This window comes from Triturus cristatus, chromosome 6, assembly GCF_964204655.1.
Source record: "Triturus cristatus chromosome 6, aTriCri1.1, whole genome shotgun sequence".
Taxonomy (NCBI): Eukaryota; Metazoa; Chordata; class Amphibia; order Caudata; family Salamandridae; genus Triturus; species Triturus cristatus.
In genome coordinates this window covers 1,141,842,605-1,141,864,679 of record NC_140589.1, presented here as the reverse complement: position 1 = coordinate 1,141,864,679, position 22,075 = coordinate 1,141,842,605, and the positions used below count along the sequence as shown (strand labels likewise).

The following is a 22,075-nucleotide window of genomic DNA, read 5'->3' as shown; positions in this document are numbered from 1 at the left end:
GACGATATCCAGGCGTCGTCCACCTCGTCACGCCCCAATCGGATCCATTACCTCTCTCACTATTATCATCAGTGGCTATCGATACCATTGGACAGATGAGTGTTGGATATTATAGACCAAGGCCACACCCTGTTCTCAGCACTCAAGGAAGAAATCTTAGCCCTCATTGTGAAAGGGGCAATAGAGGAGGTTCCACCACAACAGTGAGGGAAAGGATTCTACTCGCATTTTTACCTTATAAGAAAAAAACAGTCCACCAAATGGAGGCAGGTAATGGATCTCAGAGGCCTGAACACATATATCGAGAAAATGTAGTTTTGTATGCTGTCGCTACAAGAGATTTTCCTAATGTTTCACAGAGGAGATTACATGGCATCGTTAGATCTCTTGGATGCCTATTTTCATATTCCGATTCACATCAAACACAGACAGTAACTACAATTCGCGGTGGCGGGGCGCCACTACCAATTCAAGGTGTTACCCTTCGGTCTCCGATACGCGTCAAGGGTATTCACGAAATGCATGGCGCCGGTCGCGGCGCACTTGAGACAGCAAGGCCAACAGATATATCCGTATCTGGAAGACTGGCTCATAAAAGATAAAAGGCGCATTGTTCCAGGACGCACTGCAATCCCTAGAATGCTGCATGGATTTGTTCCAGGCTGTGGATCAACATGGAAAGGTCTTCCTTCGTTCCAGCGCAGTCGTTTCAGTTCCTAGGAGCCAAACTACAAACTCAGGAAGCAAAAGCGTACCCCTAGGAAGAGCGCACGCAATAAATGATGGGCTGACAGCACAATTAAAATCAAAAAGTCACAACTGGTCCACTGGAATTCTTCAAGGCAGACACCATCCTCCAGCAGCAGGAGGGATATTTTACATGTGGGTTCTGTGTATGAAACTTTCCTCCCTTCTCTTGGTTAGCAGGAGCCTAGCACAAATAGCTAAGGAGAAAAAAATGGTGCAAAAGTACAAGACAGAGCTGCATAAACCTCTCTCCACTGCTTAGTGAGGTAGGCAAGAATTCTTCTGTGCAGTAGCAGGCAGTACATTTTATCCCACCAGCTGCAAGCAGATATTCTTCGTGAAGCACATGTTACTACTTGTGTAACAATATATCTGTAAGAGACATTAGTTAGTGATAGATTCCTTACCTTAGAATATCCCCAGGCGTCAGACTGGATCCGGAATGTTTGTCAGCAGTACCCCTGCGCGTTGGAAGGTGGCGTCGTGCGGCTCCGTGTCTGTCACTGGCGTCGTAGGCGCCGAGATGACATCACAGAGACTGCTTAGGCTTAACCCATGTGCACTGACATCAGTTCTGTACACGACTTTCCGCGCCAGGAACGCAGAGCCATGCAAGAAACTGACCACTGGTACCATGAAACTAGGGCCCTGAAAGGGATGACCTTAACCATATATAATCAGTTCGCAGAACGGGGAGGATGGGTGGGGCGGTAAGGAATCTATCACTAACTAATGTCTCTTACAGATATATCGTTACCCAAGTAGTAACTTGTGCATCTGAAAGAGACATGTTAGTGATCGATACCCCAGCAATACCAACCCCGGTGGAGGCTCTGCGAACTAAGATCACACGAGAAAGTCACGGAGAAGAGAACGGCCAAAGAAGCCGTCTCTCCAGACTTGACTGTCAAGGCAATAATGCTTGGTAAACGTGTGCAGCGAGGCCCACGTAGCTGCCTGACAGATGTCCTGCAAGGGGATGCCACATCCCAAGGCAGTAGTGGCTGTCGTTGCCCGGGTAGAATGGGTATGCAGCCGCATAGGAGGCTCCTTCTTAGCCAACGAGTAACATGCTTTGATGCACAGAACGACCCACCGAGAGATGGTCCGTTTGTGCACAGCCCAACCTTTTTTGGCACCCACGTAGCCAACAAAAAGTTGGTCATCCACCCGGAACTGTTGTGTGCGTTTCAGTTAAAACGAGAGCGCACGTTTTGGGTCCAGATGGTGGAGGCTCTCTTCCTCTTTTGAAGGATACGGAGGGGGAAAGAAGGTAGGCAAAGTGATGGTCTGCCCGATGTGGAAGGGCGTGACAAACTTCGTCAAATAAGAAGGACGAGTCCGTAAAACCACCTTGTCTGGATGAACAGAGAGAAAAGGAGGTTTAGAAGACAGAGCCTGGAGCTCACTCACTCTCCTGGCAGAGGTGATAGCTACCAGGAAAGCCGTCTTTAGAGTGAGAAGACGTAAAGGACAGTTATGGAGTGGATCAAAGGGAGCGCACATCAGATAAGTCAAGACAAGATTCAAGTCCCATTGAGGCATTATGAAAGGCACGGGAGGAAACGTGTGTGTAATGCCCTTCAGGAAGCGGTTAACAACCGGGGACTTAAAAAGGGAAGGCTGATCTGGAAGCCTTAGAAAGGCGGAAATGGCCGAAAGATAACCCTTGATAGTGCACAGAGCAGAGCCCTGCTGGGCCAAAGAGAGAAGAAACAGAAGAACCTCGGAAAGAGGGGCAGAAAGGGGATCCACAGCCTTCGCTGTGCACCATGCACAAATTTGTTCCACTGGCAGGCGTACACAGTCTTAGTGGAGGGATGCCTGACATCACAGACTTCAGGAGGAAGGTTGAAAACTGTCAACTGTCGCCACTCAATCTCCATGCATGGAGGTGGAGGCTGGACAGGTTCGGGTGCAGGACCATCCCTTGCTGCTGTGACAGAGGCAGTCGGATCAGGGGAGCGATCACCATGCTGAGTAGCTCAGGATATCAGTATCTTCGTGCCCAATCCGGAGCCACAAGGATGACTTGGGCCCGGTCGCGCCAAATCTTCTTCAGCACTCTGGGCAGAAGTGGTTTGGCGGAAAGGCGTACAACAGACCGCAGCTCCACTCGTGACGAAAAGCATCACTGAGCGAGTGCCGCCTTGGAAATTCCAACGCGCATAACTGATGACCTTGCGCGTTCTCTTCAGTGGTGAATAGATCTAACCAAGGCTCTCCCCACTGCAGAAAGAGACCGTGTGCCATGTCTGAGTTCAGCCGCCATTCGTGATCCAACATGCACTGGCGGCTGAGTTTGTCCGCCCTGGCGTTCAGAGAACCTGCCAGGTGTTGAACCACCAAGGTAATGCCTTGATGTTCCAGCCATGTCCAGAGGGGGAGAACCTCCTGACAGGGTCCACGATCCCACCCCACCCTGTTTGTTGCAGTACCACATGGCAGTGGTGTTGTCTGTGAACACCTGCACTACAGTTCCCCGGACAGAGGGAAGGAATGCCTTCAGCGCAAGTCGGATCGCCCAAATCTCCAGAATGTTGATGTGGAGCCGGGACTCCGCCGGAGACTAGAGGCCTCTGATCTCCGCCTCTCCCATGTGGCCGTCCCATCCCAGGAGGGACACATATGTCACTACCGTGTGCTCCGGTTGGGGAAGGGAGAGGATCTGCCATTGACCCAATTGCGATTCGTGAGCTACCACTGCAATTGTCGTGCAGTGCCCACCGAGATCTGGACGTGATCGGACAGGATGCCCTGATGCTGTGCCCAATGGAACTTCAGGTCCCACTGCAGAGCCCGCATATGGCATCTGGCACGTTGCACTAGCAGGATGCAGGAGACCATGAGACCCTGGAGCCGGAGTGTCATCCTGACTGAAACCCGGGATAGAGGCTGAAAGATCGCAATCATAGCCTGAATTTCCCGGACTCGCTGCTCGGGAGGATAAACCCGAAACTGCGGCGAATCCAGAACCGCTCCGATGAAGGGGAGCTTCTGAAAGGGACTCGGGTGCGACTTCGGAACGTTGATGGAGAACCCCAGCAAATGAAGGAGGTCGGCCGTAGTCTGGAGGTGGGAGACGACTGCCTGGGGCGAGCCCGCCTTCAACAACCAGTCGTCGAGATAGGGGAAGACTGGAACCCCTGATCTACGCAGATGAGCTGCGACCACCACCATCACTTTCGTGAACAACTGAGGGGCACGTGTAAGGCCGAAGGGGAGGACGGCAAACTAAAAGTGCTCGTGGCCTATCGTGAACCGCAGGTAACGCCGGTGGGCCGATAAGACGGGGATATGAAAATATGCGTCCTGCAAGTCCAACGCTACCATCCAGTCTCCAGGGTCTAGGGCAGCCAAGACCTGAGCTAGAGTCAACATCTTTAACTTCTTCTTCCAGAGGAAGCGATTGACGTCCCGGAGGTCTAAGATGGGGCCCAGGCCCCCTTTGTCCTTCTTGGGGACCAGAAAGTAGTGGAAATAACAACCACGTCCTACTTCTGGCCCAGGAACGTGCTCGATGGCCCCCTTGGCCAAGAGGGCCGTGACTTCCTGCTGGAGAAGCGCAAAATGGTCCCCCGACATGTGGTGGAACTGAGGTGGCATGGCTGGAGGGGCAGACTCGAAGTGGAGGAGTAGCCCCTTCAGATGATTTGCAGCACCCACCTGTCCGAGGTAACTGAACGCCAGTGAGGAAGGTGATGGCAAATCCTGCTGCCCACTGGCGTGGGGTGTGCCCCAAAGCTTGAACTAGGATGGCTGTGAGGCGGATGCTGCGGGGGCGGAGGTGGACAGACCCACACGCTGGCCCCCTGACCCGCCGCGGCAGGAACCACGTCCGCGGAGAGGTTGGTTCTGCGCAGGCTTCTGGCTGTACGAACGAGTCGGGCGCCCCTTCCGTGGCCACGAAAGGAATGAAAAGCAGACGTGGCCTGGCACTTAGTGGAGAGACCTAAGGACATGGTCGTAGCCCGGGAGTCCTTAAAACGCTCCAGCGCACTATCTGCCTTATCACCAAACAGGCGAGTACCATCAAAGGGCATGTCCATAAGAGAACTTTACACATCCCCTGAAAAACCAGTGGACCGCGAGCAGGCGTGGCGAAGTAGGGCCACTGTTGTGGAAATTGCCCTACCCAGTGAGTACGCGGTGTCCAGTCCACACCGGATGGTGAACTTTGCTGCATCTTTCCCCTCTGCAACAGCTTGGGAAAGCACTGTCTGAGCCTCCTCCGGACACTGAGGCAGCACCTGCGCAACTGTATCCCACACAGCGTGGGAATAGCTGCCCAAGAGGCATGCGGTGTTCACCGACCGCAGCCCTAAGCTGGCAGATGAACAGTTTCTTGCCAAACTGTTCCAGCTTCTTGGATTCCTTATCCGGTGGGGCGGTAGGGAATGCGCTTTGGGAAGTGGAGGCTTGGATGATCAAGCTCTCCGGGGTAGGGTGGGTTTTCAAAAAAGCAGGGTCACCCGGGGCCGGGTGGCCACATTTTTGTCCACGGGAACCCCCGTGGCTGGTTTAGACCAGGTGCCCAGCAGTACGTCAGTTAACACCTTATTAAACGGAAGCAGGTGCTCCATAGAGCTTGCCGCCAGCTGAAGTACTTCAGTGAGGAGATTCGTTTTGAGAGACACCGTAGGCAGGTTTAGGTCAAGGGCCTCAGCTGCTCTACGGAGCACAACAGTGTATGAGGCGCCCTCCCCCATAGCCACAGTGGGAGGAGAAAGAGAACGAGGGTCAGATGAGAGGTCAAGGCCACCTGCATCCTCCAACTCTTCGGTCCATTCCTGTTCCGACCTGCACTGCCGCGCAAGAGGGTCCTCAGACCACTCCCAGTCGTCCCCTTCCTCCACTGCCCGTGGAACAGGCTGCAGCGGTGGGGGAGGGACAGGGGAATAGAAAGGGTCGAACGGCGCCGTAAACGGCAATGGCCAGCACCGGTCCTGCTCCGTGGCCCAACCAGGAACAATGTTGTCCGGGAACCCGGACAAGGGCAGTGGTGGAACTAATGGAACCCACTGCGGCGCCAGGAGCGGAGCAGAGAGCGGTGCCGAAGCCGCCGGTGGAGGACCTTGCAGCGCCGGGGCCGCCGGAGGACCGTGCGACGCCGGGCCAGAGTCGCCGGCGCGCCAGCAGCAGAGCCGCCGGCCAGGGAGGGCCCTCAGCTGGGAACGCGGGGCCTGAGGCCTGAAAAGGCGGTCTATGGCAGCAAGAAAATCTTGCACCTGGGCAGGAGTCGCCGACGGACCCGGATAAGGTGGGTAGGCCGCGGGACTCACAGGCTCCAAAGGAGCCACGGGGTTGGGACAACCGGCCCCCACGTCCAAAGACCAACATCGGAGAGCGGAAATGCTTCTTCGACTTCTTATGACGTCTCTTACCCGATCCAGAGTGTGAGGACTGCAACCCCGAGGAGCGATGATGATGGCTCCGCGCGCGGTCCCTCGAATGACCCATGGGCCTCTAACGGTGCGGGGACGACTGCCGGGCTTCCAGCAGCTTGTGGGACTGCTCCCGCAAGGCCTTCAGAACCATGGCCAGACAGTTGGAACATGACCGGGAGTCATGGTCGCACTCCAGACAGTAGAGACAGACGCCATGGGGGTCGGCCACCAACATCGTACGGTGACAGGCCCCGCAGGATTTAAATCCAGGCATCCCTACGTGGCACCAGGAGTCAAAGACTCAAAAATGGAAGACAAAAAGTCTAAAAAGTTTAGTCAAAAAGTGACTAGGGTACGTGCTCTAACCGGATCTGCGCTTGCTGGCGCGGAAAAAGAAAGTACTGATGCCAGCGCGCATGGGTGGTGCCTAAGTAGTCTCCGTGACGTCATCTCAGCGCCTACGACACCAGCGATAGACGCGAAGCCGCACGACGCCACCTTCCGACGCACAGGGGTACTGCTGACGAAAAACCTTTCGGATCCAGTCTGCCGCCTGGGGATATTCTAAGGTAAGGAATCTATCACTAACGTGTCTCTTTCAGATGTGGGGCTAGCAGTGCATTGTAAGGGGTAATCCAGTCAACATCTTGTGATGAGGTCAGTCCTAATAAAATCTGGAGGTTCCCACAAATTGGTGAATCTTTGTTTTAACTATGTGAAGCTCTCTCCTGTCCACAAAAAAGAGCTGTGGCCCTTATATACAAGCCAACAGGAATTCTACTTACCTGAGCATGTTCCCCACTAGGGTTTGAAGTGGAAATAGTAAATGTAACACTCTCCAGTGTCCAACACTTTTCCCTATTTAGCTAAATTTTAAACGCCAATAGCAAATCTGACCCCCTAAAAATTCCAACATTTTCCCCCAATGTGAGTTAGTCAGGAGTGGAAATAATACATGTAACAGCCAGCCCACTTCACAGTTTAACAATTTTCCCAACATGGCTAAAGTTAGAAGTGGGGATGTTAACTCTGGAAACCTTTCAAAAAGGTGTGAAATAAGTGGCATCCTAGAGAAAACAACTATACTTCTGAAGTAGGTTTCAGCAGGGCACTGGCAGAATACATTTTTATCAAACTAGTAGATTGTTAATAGATAATAAGATTTTAACACCACTACAGATTCAAGACTAGATTTCCTACGCACTATAAATAAGATTTTGAAAGACATTTCCAATCACAATTTATAGATTTAAAATGTACAGGCATTTAATGCAGTGGGGATGCATTCAAAAGGCTACTAGGAAATATATTAAATTTAAAATCTCATAATGTTTTTATGTGTGGGTGAAAGACACTTCCATCTCTCCTACACTGCGGATCTGTACTCGGCACAGCTGCCCTGAGCGCAGATAGTGTGTGGCAAAGAAATCTAAAGGGTGTAGCGGGATATCAATACTGCTCGAGGCTCTGACACAGAGGACAACTCTCACCTTCTTTGAAGCAGCTGGCTCAGTCATTCACTGTGACAGACTGGGGTATATTTGTCAGACTTAATAATGGATCTGAAACTGAACATTGCTAAAAAACCAGAAAACATTCAATCACTGGGTGTTTGTGTTTCTTGAGTTCGAGCTGTAATGTTTCTTTGGCGATTACCTTTCCCACTCCCCACCTCATGTTAGCAATAGTGGTTATTTCCAATTCACTATTGGTAACATCCAGGGACTGCTGCATTAGCTGTCAGAGTCTCAAGAGTCCACTTTGACTCCTATGCAAAGTCAATAGTGTTCCAGTGCCACAGCACTAACTTAGCAACAAATTCTCCAGGGCCAACAGGCCTGTAACCTGTTTTAACCGCAGCGGCAGATGTGAAGAGTCTGAAGTTCCTCAGTGCATCCAGTCCACGGGCATTCACAGCAGCAGAGTCCATCATCTGCGAGTCTTTTGCTTTATCGCCCTAAGTGTTCCGGGTATGGCCAGACGTGGGTCCCGGGCTCTCTGTGCCACTGGATTTAAGCTAGCCTGACTGATGAGTGTGATGCCCTGAAACCAGCCCCAGGATGCTTGTTTCTGGTCCAGGGGGAAACCTGATTTGGCAGCTCGGGCTGGACTGTTCCCATGAGGAGGAGGGTGAAGACCCATTTGCATATGCCTGTGTCTAAACTGGGGTTACATGGTGAGAAAAAGAATGAATGATTTAGCCCAGAACTCTTGACTGGGGGTGAATGTTTGATATGTTCCGCATTCCGTCCATCATCTGCATGTGTTTTTCTTTCTCGCCCTAAGTGCGCCAGCTATGTCCAGATGTAGGTCCTGGGCTCACTGTGCCACTGGATTCAAGCTAGCCAGTCTGATGAGGGTGGAGATACCCCAAAGCCGGTCCCAGGATGCATGTTTCTGGTCCAGGGAGGACCGAGCTTGGCAGTTCGGGCTGGACTATTCCCATGAGGAGCAAGGTCAAGACTGATTTGCTTATGGCTGGCTCTAAACTGTGGTGGCCTGGTGAGCAAAGGTACAGCGGATTTAAACCAGAACTCTTGACTGGGGGTGAATGTTTGATTTGTTACGCATTCCGTCCATCATCTGTGTCCCTTTTCAGAGTTCAGGAGAGTCGGCTGCATAAAGTCCAGGCAGCTGCACTCAGCGGGTGCACAGTCCCTCACTTGCGGTCGCGCTACCAAAGGAAACTGAAGCTCTCTGCGGCTCCTCTTGTGTTAGTGGCCGTTTTCTCTCCCAGAGAGGTTAGTTCCAAAAATCCTGTTTTGGGTTCCTCAACTGGGTGTTGGTGTGCAGGTGCTCACACAGCATCCTCACTTCTCTGGAGGGAGATGGCATATCAGGTTGCAGTTCTCGATGCTCCCAGTGACCCTCTCTGGAATACTGGGTAATTGTATTGTACATAAAACGGGCTCCTGCCCAATCAGCACAGTGCAATCCTTCACGGCAAACCCTTCCTGGCAGAAGGGGTCGCCATCCACTACAACACAATGCACCGACCTTTTCTGCATGGCTGTCTCCTGGCATACAGGGTTGCGGACTCGCATAGGCTGCAGTCCTATCGGCGCGTTACGCACACGGCTCGATTCACTGCGGCCCTCTCCAGGCCAACGGGGTCGTTGAATGTGTCCTGCACAAGGGCAATGACCCAATTAGTGAATCAGCCGTGTCTTTACACCTCACACAGGTAGTCCACTCAACAGGGCTCCCTGCTGGACCTCGTTCACTCCAACACTCTCCTCTACCTCACGGAGAACACTGGTCTTGGCAAGCAGGCAGGCACTCCAGGCTCCAAGGCAGGTGGTCTTAGATTCCCTGAGTGCTGTCCCCTCCCCCAGAAGGGAGACTAGCAGGCCTTGGCTCCCCAGTCCCGGGTCGCAGAGCTTTACCTCCTCACACAACCCATCTGGCTGCTTGGCAGATGATAATTTTTGGTGTCTCAAGCTCACATTCTTATTGTCCATTTCCAGACACCAAATGTGATTTAGGGTCCGAGTCTTTGAAGTTTTATGTTGGGGTTCTGCTTATTTTGATGTGTCTGCTCGTCTCCTCTCTCTTCCTCTTGAAAAGCAGTTTGTCTCAGCAGGGGTGTCTCAAAAGATCATAGCGCCACAAGATAGGCCATGAAAGTGACTAGAGTTGAACCTGGATATAAGCCACAGTGATGTGAGCATCAAATGGTTAGGGCAGAGTTCCCCACCCCTACTCTTTATGATTCTCGTATCAGCTCTCACTGAATCAAAGAGCACCCATTGAAGTGTATAGGGGAAACATGCTAACAGCTCTCCAGTGTGTGTCCCACCCAGCTTACAGGAATACTGCAATACACAAATCTGTCTAGGGGGATTTCTCTACCTCCTCTCCATGAAGGCATGGGCCTTCCAAAATGGAACCCAAGGCCCTTCATGTACCGTGCCACCCATTTGACACACATACAGTGCATGTATACAGCCACGCACTCACTGCACAGGAGTTATCACTCATAGGCACACATACACCCAGCACCTGCCTTTAACATGCACTCACGGCACTCTTCTTGTACTGTACCACTCACAGATACACAGACACCCAGCACATGCATTTAACATGTAGGCACTGCGCAATACTGCATTGCCCCTGCATTTGTACCCTTCCTAGGTGCACACACACCCAGTCTAGATACAAACCCTCTGGTGCTGCACAGTATTTCACACTAAACCAATAAAGGTCGAGGTTGAGCTAAGCACATCAAAGCGGAACTTCAGAAATAAGTAGGCCGGTAGGCCTCACTGCAGGAACAGATTAAAAGGACCTGTTCACTCCTACTGGTCACTACATGGTATGCGGCTTCCTCCAAGCTCGAGCTGCCTAACTCCTGGTGAAGGCAGTAGCCGTCCATCACAATGAGGGTAAAACTTTAAGCGCCCCTCCCGGTCCAACAAGACCGCAATCTGTGAGACAGACCTATGTTATGGCACACACGCATGATCCACGTTTGCCTACGACCACAAACATTAACATTAGGGATCCAGACATCAGTACAGTTGGGCACTCAGGGCAGGGGTGCACGTCAATTACCATGCAGAGGGCTTTCCTTTCCCAACAGAGGATCAGGAGTTTTTGGTATAAGTTTGGATCTGGTTGTTAATTGCTCTTTGCCTTATAGAAGTCAGTCCCTTACAACAACCAATTTCTCCACCCCCATTTCCCCTTTTCACACCCCAATCCCACCAAAAAGGCTATCATCAGTCGGCAGGTGCTGGAGTGAAAAAATGTTTTTGTTACTTTTATTAAATATAGTCAGTGGTCTCCAAATCTAGCAGCTTTTGAAGCTCCTAATTGCGTCCACTAGTTTACATGAGCAAAGAAGAGAAGCAGACTAGCAATGCAACAATGTATCTAGATATAGCAAGAGAACAAATTCAGGGAAGGCAAACATAATGGAATTGAGAAGAGGAACCTAGTACTATACATCCACAAATAAAAAGGTTAATGGGAAACTCAGTTCAAGGTCCAGAGATTTAACTGCAGCATACAACCTTGGCATTTTCACAATAGGATTTACTTATTTGCTAGGTTTTAGAAAGCACTGGCAAATCAGCTTCAGGCCTGCCGGGAATTTCCTCTGCATGGTGTATAGCCAGGTACCCCTGTGCCGAGTTCCTGACTGCTTGCGTTTGGTATCCTGGTGTTATAGTGAATGTAGAAAATGAAGAAGGCCTACCTAGGGTAATGCAAGCATCAGCAGAAAGACATGAAGAAATGTACATGGTAGATGAAAAACATAGGCCCAAGCTACGTACAATAGCAGAATAGAGAGCAAGAATGGAGTGGAGGCCTGGGGGGTTGAGGGGCAGACACGTATTTTAATAGAATATAGTAAAATAATTAGTAAACACAGCACCAATGGAAAGACACTTGAAAGGAGAATCACCCTAAACCATTTTTGAAAGCACAGAGAGGATCAACTCTCGTGTCTGCATTGACTGTATAAATGTAGGATCCATTGACCTACTTTCTGTTCCAACTCCACATTCTCTATGACCAAAGACAAGAGAGCTACACAGAGTACTTAGAGGACTCTGTGTAGCACTCCAGGGCTGGTGTCTACCTACCAAGCAGTATCCCAGTGGAAAGATGCGATCACCTGAAGACTTGCCTAGCAGGAATTAGCTGTTCATTTGTAGTGAGGTGCCTAGAATCCAACCTGCCTACTGCAACAGAGAAGGAGCCTGCAAACTCCTTAGGAGGTGTGAATGTCTATGAAGAGCCAAAAGCAGTGAGACCCTGGTTATGGTGGGGTCTGAAAGAGGAAGGATTATGATAGGGAGCAATCTGTGCACCCTGGAAGAGAGATGGCATCAGACTCTCCTGGTTGAAAGTTCCAGGTGGAAAACACAGAATCAAAGCTGTTCAGGGCTGCTATGCCAAGAACTGCAGTTGTGCCTCATCACAGGACGCTGTGACCCAAAGAAAATTAGACCACAACTTAGCGCCCTAACACAGAGTCTGAGTGACGCCCTGGCACCTAGAGGCAGAGAGAAGTGCAACTGCAATAAGATCCACCCCATGGACCTAACACAACTCCAGGTTACCTTAATATGTGACCCAGATGGCATCCGACATCTGCTCCACCCTCTGCCTACCTGGTTGCAGCAGGACGAATCTGCATCTGACCCAAAGTGTGTGTTCTCTCCCAGAAGCATGAGAGAAGCTGCACACTAGTGCCGGACAACCACTGGCCAATGCCATACACTTCCTTTGGTGGCTAGCCAACGCTATCACTGACAGTCAAGTGCTGAAAGGGTTTTCTTGGCCCAGTTTGCAGCCACAATAGTAAGAAGGCTCTGGGGACATCAGAGACGAACAACTAGAACTACCACTGTTCAGACCCAGAAGCCCAAGCCTAACATCTGACCCCCTAGAAGGGGGAACGATAAAGCCATATAATAGTGTTTGGCTGTATATGGTTTAGTCAGATGTTATTTGGACTGGTAGAGCAAGTCAAGGTTAAATGAAAGCAGAATTTTAGTACTTTAATCAGTCAATAACTTGCCGAAACAGGTTTAAGAATAGAGGTTGGCAGGAGGTACCAAGAAGGGAAGGGAGCAAAAATAATGTTGTATATCAAGTGCTGTGGTGGGGCTTCTATTATACCTTCTTTCCTTGCTGCAGGCAACCCTTTTTTTTTTTTACAGTACAATATTGGCAGTGCTTAATTTATAATAGAATAAGTACAAGAGCCCAAATTTTTCTCAGAAGCTGTTGGGATCGCTGATGAATTTCAGGTTACCGAATACCAAGTATGGTTAGTCTTGATTTCACCTCTTGCGTCTTTGGTGCACCAATGTACTCTCCCGGTCTGTTTATTTCACTCTTGAAGGTTCTTTATCATCCCTGCTTTCTCTCTTTGTCGCGCCCAAGGAGCAGCAGGTGCACTTCAGCTTTGGTGCAGCCTCTTCTTTGCCGGATCCAAGGTCAGCAGGGCAGTCGATCTTTGGTGGTCTTCTTCAAGTCAAGCTAGATTGAAATTCTGGGTGCCGGGGTGCCCCTTTTTATGCCCAGAAAGTGCCTTTGGGGGCGGTCACAGTCACTAGCTAATGGCCACTAGGTTACCTCCCACCTGATGAGAACTTTGTGTGAAGTGTGGCATCTAGCTATCCCAGAAGGCTCCATTCTGCCAACTCTCAACTTTCCTGCCAAGACAGACTGCTTTCTGGAGGCTAGGCAAAGGACTGGGCACTTCAAAAGGAAGCAGACCTCCAGCACAAACTTCAGATACTCATTAATCACATTTGGTCTCTGGAAATTAACAATAAGAAGTGAGCGGTCAACTGCCAAGCACCCAGTCGGGCAGTGCTTTGGGAATAAATTGTGCAAGACGTCTGCTTGTGACCAAGGCTGGGGGTTAAGCCCTGACAGGCTCCCAGCTGGATGGTGAGTAGATGTAGGTGGCTGAACAGAGGCACACAACTCCAAGTACGGTCAGTAGCAGCAATGAATGATTGTTCAGTCAAATTCTTGCTTTTATGAAACAAGAATGGCAAAGCCAATAGCTCTCACCTAAGCAAGGGGTGTAGCGTGGAGGGAGTAGAGGGGTGTGGAGTAGCATAGAGTGTTGTAGAAGGCCGTAGAGTAGTTAAGCCACACCCTCTCTCCACACTGTTGCCCACCCTGCCCTCTTCAGGTGTTGCTCAGACTACGGCTGCAGGTTTGGCTCAGGCCGGCGTACACTAGGAACTTGGATGGTAGAGTGAGTGCTTTTAATTACATTATCTGCAGTGTTTAAAGGGCACGCCGTAATTATTTTGCGTGCCCTTTAAATCTCAGAATGCACTGTGTTTGTTCAGTTTAGTGTCTTGAGTGCTGCGCTCATTGTTGCTGCTCCCGCTTGCTTGTGTGGGGCGGGCTAGCTCTCGGTCCGGAGTCATGCCCTCCCGTACCGGTCTCCTAGGAGTCTGGGTCCTAGGTGCTGAGACAGGTTGCTGGCAGGTGATGAATATGGGATGTGTTCTCTCCTCTCGCCCGTCCTGCTTGCACGCTTGCGCACTTCGCCTTTGCATCCACTGCTAGATGGTGTCCCCTGGGACTCTGGCGTTTTACGTTGGTACTGGAAACTGGTGCTGGAGCTTTTTCAGTACATGGCCTTCTCCTCTCACAGTCCTCATTTTTTCCCCAACCACTCACACACCTTAGGAGTGTCTCACCTTTCCCGCTGCTGCTAATCGTTCCTCATATATTCTTTCTCCTTCCCTTCACTCCAGCAGTCTTAATTCTCTCCCTTCACCTCTAGTCACATAGGTACCTCCCCCACCACAGAAGAGCTCTCATCTAGCTAGCAACCGGCGCTCACATACATTTCCAGTGCGCTACTGTGATTGAAAAGTAGATTTGTAAGGCACGCTTTACTGTAACCACTGGGTACGGGTGAGCGGAGTAGAACTCCATGGAATTTCACAGTTTTTTTCCTACTACGCAGAATTCCACAGAGCACAACTCCGTGAACCCTGGCCACCCCAATAAATAATGTCAAATGTAGGCTTGCTTACAAGGATCCAGGGACTACATCTCAAGAGACAAGGAGTGAGAAAACGTACCAGAAAAATAACATGGATACTTGGGAAAGAGAAAAAGATGATGAGTATAAAGGACATAAAACATGTAGTTCTCATGGGTAGCCTAACTATTTAGCACAGAGCCGATTGAAACACCATCTAATTACCACAAGGCGGCTTCCCAAGCCTGGCTACTGTGTAGATATTTCCATCTTCGATTTTCAGAATCTGTCCATCAGCAGTACCAGTGTATAGAACATCTGTTAAGAAATAGTAAAAAGTGAAGGTTACAATAGTAAGAAACAGGCTGCACAAGAAAATTCTCCCTCAGTGGGTTTCCTTAACATTAAAAATGACAATTGCATTTTAAAGCAGTTCAAAATTATAAACAGGAGATCACTGAGCTAGTGCAGTTGCTTGAAACATTAGCTAATGCAAAGGCAGTTTTTGTTGATCAAGTCTACAAGCAAAGCGGTGAATGCAGGAAACAGGGATAAAAGCAAGGTTCAGTTTGTCAGTATGCATTTACAGCAACCTAACACTTGTGTGCATGTGATCAGAAAAACAAAACTTTAGAATGGAAGAGAGGTTACTCCGAAGAAGTCAGCCTTCCATTCACTCACTCTAAAATAACTCCAGAGCCAGCGGGTATCGGGTGGTGGCGGCGGGGTGGGGGGTGAATGGGCTTGCTCAAATTAACATATTTAACAAAAGGGAAACTTACCTGACATCTGCGACATCTTCGTTCCGGACATACTCTTTCCTCCCAAGAACCAGAGGCATCAACTCCCTCGGCCAATCCTAGGGCTGCTCTCACTAAAATGATTGAAGCCCTAGGATTGGTGGGAGTGGCCTCACTCAGCACTCCACAGCGCTCTGGCGGCTTTGGCTTTCTCTAACCCAGCTGTCTAAAGACAGATATGCTAGAGCTGTTTAAAGTGTGCATGTGTGGCTGGCCCTCGCAAGACGGCTGGCCAAAAAGACATGCGCACTTAAAACAGTGCCATACCAGTCCACCCTCATCATGCTTCTGTCACTCAGCAACGGCCCCACCCTGACGCTCAGGACGGTAGATGAAAAATAAAATGGTAATTATTTTTCATCGTTGTGGGTTTTTTAAATGGGGCGACGCTCCTCTGCTCAAATGGAGGAGCCGCCCCTTTCCAGAACATAACAATTTTCAAACCACCTGCAGTGCAATGATAATCTTAGTATTGAATTGTAAAGCTGCCCTACTGGAGGCTCAGTAATTTTACTACAGATAGCCTTCAAAGCCCCGAGGCAAGTGCTTTTACCAGCACCAGCTAAATAGGCAATTTGCATGTTACTGCTTATCAAAAGTGCAGCCTGCATCCAGTGTAACAGCTTCCTTTTCATTAGAGAACGCATATCCTCGTATAGATTACGCAAGGCCCCTTCAGATATTGTTTCTCTAAAATACGTGACACAACAAAGGGAAAGTTCTCATTTAAACAGTTTGACCAAGCTGTCAACCTTTCGGCCAACAGCATGATCCATGATGTATCCTTACTTCACTTCAGAAGATCAGCTAGAATGCTAGGGTAACTTATATGATGGAATTGAGTTGGGCTTACCAGAGGTCAATATGGTTTTTGGCGTTGGAGTTTACAAATCTGCACAAGACAAACCTTTTTCAGTTGGCTGATCAGTGGACCATAGGGACACAGATGCAACAGCAGTAAAGGAACAACATAATAATCCACAGTAAGCATTTTTCAAACTTCAGTTGCTGCTTTGTTTTCATCTCAATTGCTGCAAATACACCACTTTAGCGTCAGCCATGAGGACTGCACAACAAGCATACTCCGAAGAAACAATTGGAAGGCTTATTCAAACATTGGCATATAGAGAGCAGCAGAGACACGAAGAAAGACCCACATGCACATTCTTTGTCTCAGTTATGTTTAATACATTTTAGTTTAGCACTAACATAAGAATATCTTGCTGACCGTGGCCTACCACTCATCTTACAAAGTCTATTTTTTAAATACCTCAAGTAAAGAATGTTTGAGGGCGAGGGTGAACCTAGCTGCACGAACCCTGGGGCTAGCCTACAGTGCAGCTACCAGACGTCTCTCCTGTGTTCTAAAGGCTGCTGAGCTAATAAGGCCATCCCACCCAAGCTGCAAAGCCATTATTAGAAGCACTGATGAGATACGACTAATATTTACAGAACTGGTTGAGAACGTTCCGAAGCTTCTATAATCTCGTCAAAGGTTGTGGGTGAAAAAACACTGTGTGGCTGACAACGTTCGACCCGTTTGATGAATCTCCACAAAATTTTCCAAAAAGGTGCAACGATTTAACTAGGTTGTGCATGATAAGTTTCAGAGTGATCCATCAAGCGGGGGCCGAGAAAAAATAAGGTGTGTCTTAACGCAAAATCCCCATGAAAAGACTGCTAACAGAATTACACCAAATTTGGCAGGAAGCTAGATGTTGGGCCGCAGATTGTGCTTTTTGTGATTTGGTGTAATCTGTTGAGCAGTTTGAGAAATTAGGGGTCTAAAATATTAGTATATTTTAGCAGTTGGCCTTGCGAGGGTGTCCTGCAAGAGCGCAAAATCAAAAATGGAGCCCTGTAATTGGTCAAGAGGCTCGGTTTTCTCCTGAGCTTTCATACCCTTGCAGGAGCATGAGCGCCTGCGAGTCTCCCAGGCACTCTGATTGGCTGACGGTGGAATTTTAGAATGTTACTGTTTACATTAATAAAATTGCAGGCGTTGTGGAAATCAAGTAAACAAAAAAAATATATATATATAATATATATATATATGGAGGCATCAGAAAGGCATGCTGTCCCCTTAGACTTAGAGAGGAGGTCTCTAAAGTAAAAAGGAGTAGGCGAGTTCTCAATCCAGTCTACTAGTAGGAATGCATATTGTGCCCCTTGTTATTGAGAGGAAGTGTGTAAGACAGAAGTATTGGGTTTAGAAGAAGGTAAATTCTTTTTTTTTTTTTCTTACAATCTCGAGAGACTCGCAGGATCCTGAAAAATAAGAGAGTAGGTGATCTATGAATACACTTTAGAATGTAGATTTGTTACTGTAGGAAGGAGTCGTACTGGATATGGTGTTTATCAGAGTCTACTATTTACGCCCAACAGCTTGGGAAGAGTTCTAAGTAGACAGTTCAAACTCTTCCCACACCCCACTACGCAGAGCAGTGGAGGGGTCTCAGTGGAGAGGTAAGTCCCTCTGCACAAACTACTATAGACATCAGTCATCTTAGAGAGAGGTCTAAAAGGAGAGGTTAGTACATGCACACAACCTACTACGCACACCAATCATCTGACAGAGAGATCTGAAAGGAGTGGCAGTCCATCCACACACCCTACTAAGCACAGCTGTCATTTGAGAGAGGTGTGAAAGCAGAGGCCAGTTCCTTTCCACACACTGCTAGGCGCACCCGTCATTTGAGAGAAAAGCCAAAAAGGAGAGGCTAGTCTATCCACACACCTACTACACACATCCATCATCTTAAAGAGAGATCTCATAGGAGAAGCAGTAGCTCCCCAGACACCCTACTATGCACACCTGTCATCCAAGAGAGAGGTCTCAAAGTAAAGGCCAGTCCATGCACACACACTCCTATGCACACTCATCATTTGAGAGAGCGATCTTAAAGGAGAGGCCAGTCGCCCCACATACACCCTACTACACACACCTATCATCTGAAAGAGAGGAGTGAAAGGAGAGTCCAGTCTATCTACAAATCCTACTACGAACAGGTGTCATTTGTGAGAGAGGTGTGAAAGGAGAGGTCAATACCTCTCCACTCACTACTACATATACCGGTCATTTGAGAGAGCAGTCTTAAAGGAGAGGCCACTCCATACACACATGCTACTACACACACTCATCATCTGAAAGAGAAGTCTCAAAAGAGAGGCCAGTCAATCCCCATACACCCTACCACGCACACCTCAAAGGAGAGGTCAGTTTATCCACACACCCTACTACTCACAGCCATCAGGTGAGAGAGAGTTCAGAAAGGAGAGGCTAGTCAATCCACACACCCTATTAGGCACACCAATCATCTGGGAAGAGAAGTGTGAAAGGAGAGGCCAGTCCCTCCCCGCTATGCACACACATCATCTGGGAAAGGGGTCTGAAAGGAGAGGCCAGTCCCTCTGCACACCGCACTAAATGCACACAAGTCATTTGAAAGTCAAGTAATTAAAATATACTTTACGTTTAAAAAACAAACAAAAAAACCTGAAATTCACTGAAAAAAACTAAAGATAAAATTGCTTTAAATTTAGGCGTGCTAAAAAGATCTGCTTTTATTTTATTTTTAAAACCTTACAAATTCACCCCAAAACAAAACGGTAAAGTAACGTTATGGTTAAGTGTGTCATCAGTGTTGTCATAAATGATGTCAAAAGAGGTCATAGAACTTGTCATGAGTGATGTGGTGTCATACGTGAGGTCCTAAGCAGTGCATGGCGGGGAGGGCAAGTTATAGTTTGCGACAACTAACTGGTATATTTCTGTGGTTTCTTTTAGTTCAAAATGTTAATGTTGCCACTGACAAATTCACTGGCTGTTTTCGGGTTAAGGGGTGGATAAGGATATAGGGTGGTAAAGGTATTTTTTGAGTTTAGGGAGGGATAGGGGCATAGGGTAGTAAGGGTATTTCAGGAGTGAGAAGGGGCACAAAGTGGTCAGATCTGCCAAGTACCACGCATAACGGGTTTGACTAACACATTTTAGTGCTAGAGGACGCATCACCGCACAAATGTATTAGTCACGCAGTACAACTCCTCTCACCTCGTGAAAGTATGATGCAGCGCTGTAGGAATGTTTAACAAAATGTGCCTGGTCGCACTTTGGCTTGGTGTTTACTGCTACCTACGCAAGGCAATTTAAATCAGCCCCGTCAGCCTAGACTTTTTGGTGTGGTCACTATAGTATGAAGTTTCTTACTGTGATCTCTATTACTTGTGTTTCCACAGCAGCCCGCAGTTTTAATTCTCTAGGATATGTGGGGCTGACAGCACGACACACACTGCCACTACCGAGGAGAAATCGTCTAGGTGAGACACACCACTCCGTGGCTCCTCTGCTCCGATTCTTTCTCCTGGGTTACGAGGGCTGGCTGTTGCAAAATTAAAATCATGGTAGTCCCTAATCGTGTGTGGTCATGGATGGTGATTACTGAGGTGTGTGTTATCACAGCTGCTGTTCTCTGGTGAAGGAGGGTGCTTGACAGGACAAGGATATAGATGGTATCTATGTGGATCCTCTATCCACCCTACAACAAACTGTCCAGCAGCTCTAAATACTGCTTTTATAATCCCGCCCCCCCTTATATACCCCCGTAAAAAAAAAGTTTTGATTTGTGTTTTTGGATTATTAGAGAAGAAATTTAACTTCGGAAGACATTGCTGATCCGGGCTGAATTTTTCTGGAAGATTTTTAAAAAAATGGCAGATATGTTGCAGTGATGATGTAGCATTTCAGGAACCGTGAGACCTATATACTTCATTTTGGTGTCAAAACATAGGTTTTGGGGGTCAAGTACCCTCATAGAGACAGAAAATTACTCCTCAGAGCAACCCTTCCGCCATTTTCCAAAAAGGTGCCTATAATAATGGAAAAAAGACATATAGAAATGAAACAAATAATAATGGTTTTTAATCCGGTTATGTATACCCCGACAATATTTATGATCTGAATATAAGAAAAAATAATGTTTTAGACACATTTTCATGGTTCACTTTATTTGCTTCTGCATTTGGTACAAAAACGCGAGAGGGACGATTTCGCAACTACATTTCCCATGAGGTGAGTGGCCTTGTGACGTTATCACAGTGCGTAGGTTGACGAGTTACGAGCGGCACCTGCGCTGGCTTTATGGAATAAAAGCAGAGCTCTCCTGTCGTCTGGTACCTCCGCACACGGCTCGGAAGTAACCTGTGATACCGACAGACAGGTTAGTAATGCGCTGTAGCCTTTTTACTAATGCGCTTTTTTCGAACGTTTAGTAATATCGCTGAATGCTGCGTACAAGCTATTGAACAGTATCGGAGGTAAACTTTGTATTTGTTTACTACGGGAGCATGGCCAATAGGTTTTCCACAAATTTGTAACAAGACGGTGTTTTATAAATTTAGAAGGTGTGTGCTCAGTTTGACTGAATCCTCGAGGTCCAAGGCTCGTATTTCAACAGAAAGTATTTATACGAGATAGGCACACTCCTCAGTCCTTGTTCTGATCATAATTATCCTACCAGGTATCAGAGAATCTCTGCCTGAGCAGCCGTGCAGATCCTGGTAAATGCTATCATGCTAGACTTGTTTTGGCTTATGTATTCTTTTAAGCTTAGGAGCTCGTTTTGGCATTTGTATTTTTACATAGTTCACACAGTTGCTGCTCATTACGAGTATGCTAGACTTATTGGTGGCAGATGTATTCCTCTACGCTTAGATTTTTGTTTTTGCATTTTAAGGAAGACTGACATTTAGACCACTCATTTTTATTCTGTTGGGTAGCATATAGTCAGACACATTTACTGAGATGAGTGTCTGTTCTAACCATGACGATGTTCTGTCCAGAGTTGCACAATTAAAAGCTTTTAAAGATAGGGGAAATGACTATGTAGATGAATTGAGGAATTCCTTGCCTTTTTCTAGTCCTTTTCTTCTTGTTCATAGAGCGGGCCTCATTTTCCTGAGCCGTAACCAGGTGAGGTGAGGTTTAACCGTCGCAAGATACGGGTAAGCATAATTTCATACCTGGTATTTGAAATTTGCAAAGTTATGGTTAATGTCATACCACATCCTGCAATGATACTTAACATGTGCACTCGACCTACACTTCTGTTTTCTTAAAATTGCTTTTCCTCCAGCAGGTGCCATATGCATCTCGTAAACTACTGAGGATCTTAATACCGGATTACCAGGTTACACGGTTGTATTTGTTTCAACCTTGTTTGTTTTTCCGGTCTCACTTTTATTCACTACGCAGTAGCATAATTCCATTGTGGTCCTGAGGAAGGCCTAGGATTACTTATAATCCATGTGGCTGCGCTTGCACTGTTTTTAATTTGGATAACAAGAGATACCGAATACATTTCTTTTTCTCCTGTTACCCAATTTTATCTGCATCTTTCACATTCATGCACTGCGCCCATCACTCGTACATAGAAACACCTCTACACATCTGTTGGATCTTACAGAGCTAGTTTGGTTCATCATACACTTTTGAAAACATCCGTGAGCTCCCCTCCCTCAGAGAGAGGGTCGTAGCCCTTGGTTACACTAGTTTGTAACCAGGAGGAGATCCCAGATGAGAAGCATGTCACTTCGTTGAGTAATGGGAATCCGTCCTTTTTTAAGGATTTTCTTTTTTAAATAAGATCACAGTTTTCTAGGTCTATGCATCT

At 47.9% G+C, this 22,075-nt stretch overlaps 1 protein-coding gene across 1 annotated transcript in view; it reads right to left on the bottom strand.

Moving 5' to 3' along the window:
- Window positions 1-22,075, bottom strand: part of APMAP (adipocyte plasma membrane associated protein) — a 386,605-nt gene that overhangs the window by 195,994 nt on the left and 168,536 nt on the right. The window contains exon 4 of the mRNA XM_085612063.1: window positions 14,833-14,925. Coding sequence (XP_085468189.1) covers window positions 14,833-14,925 — 93 coding nt within the window. The remainder of the gene's footprint in view (window positions 1-14,832; window positions 14,926-22,075) is intronic.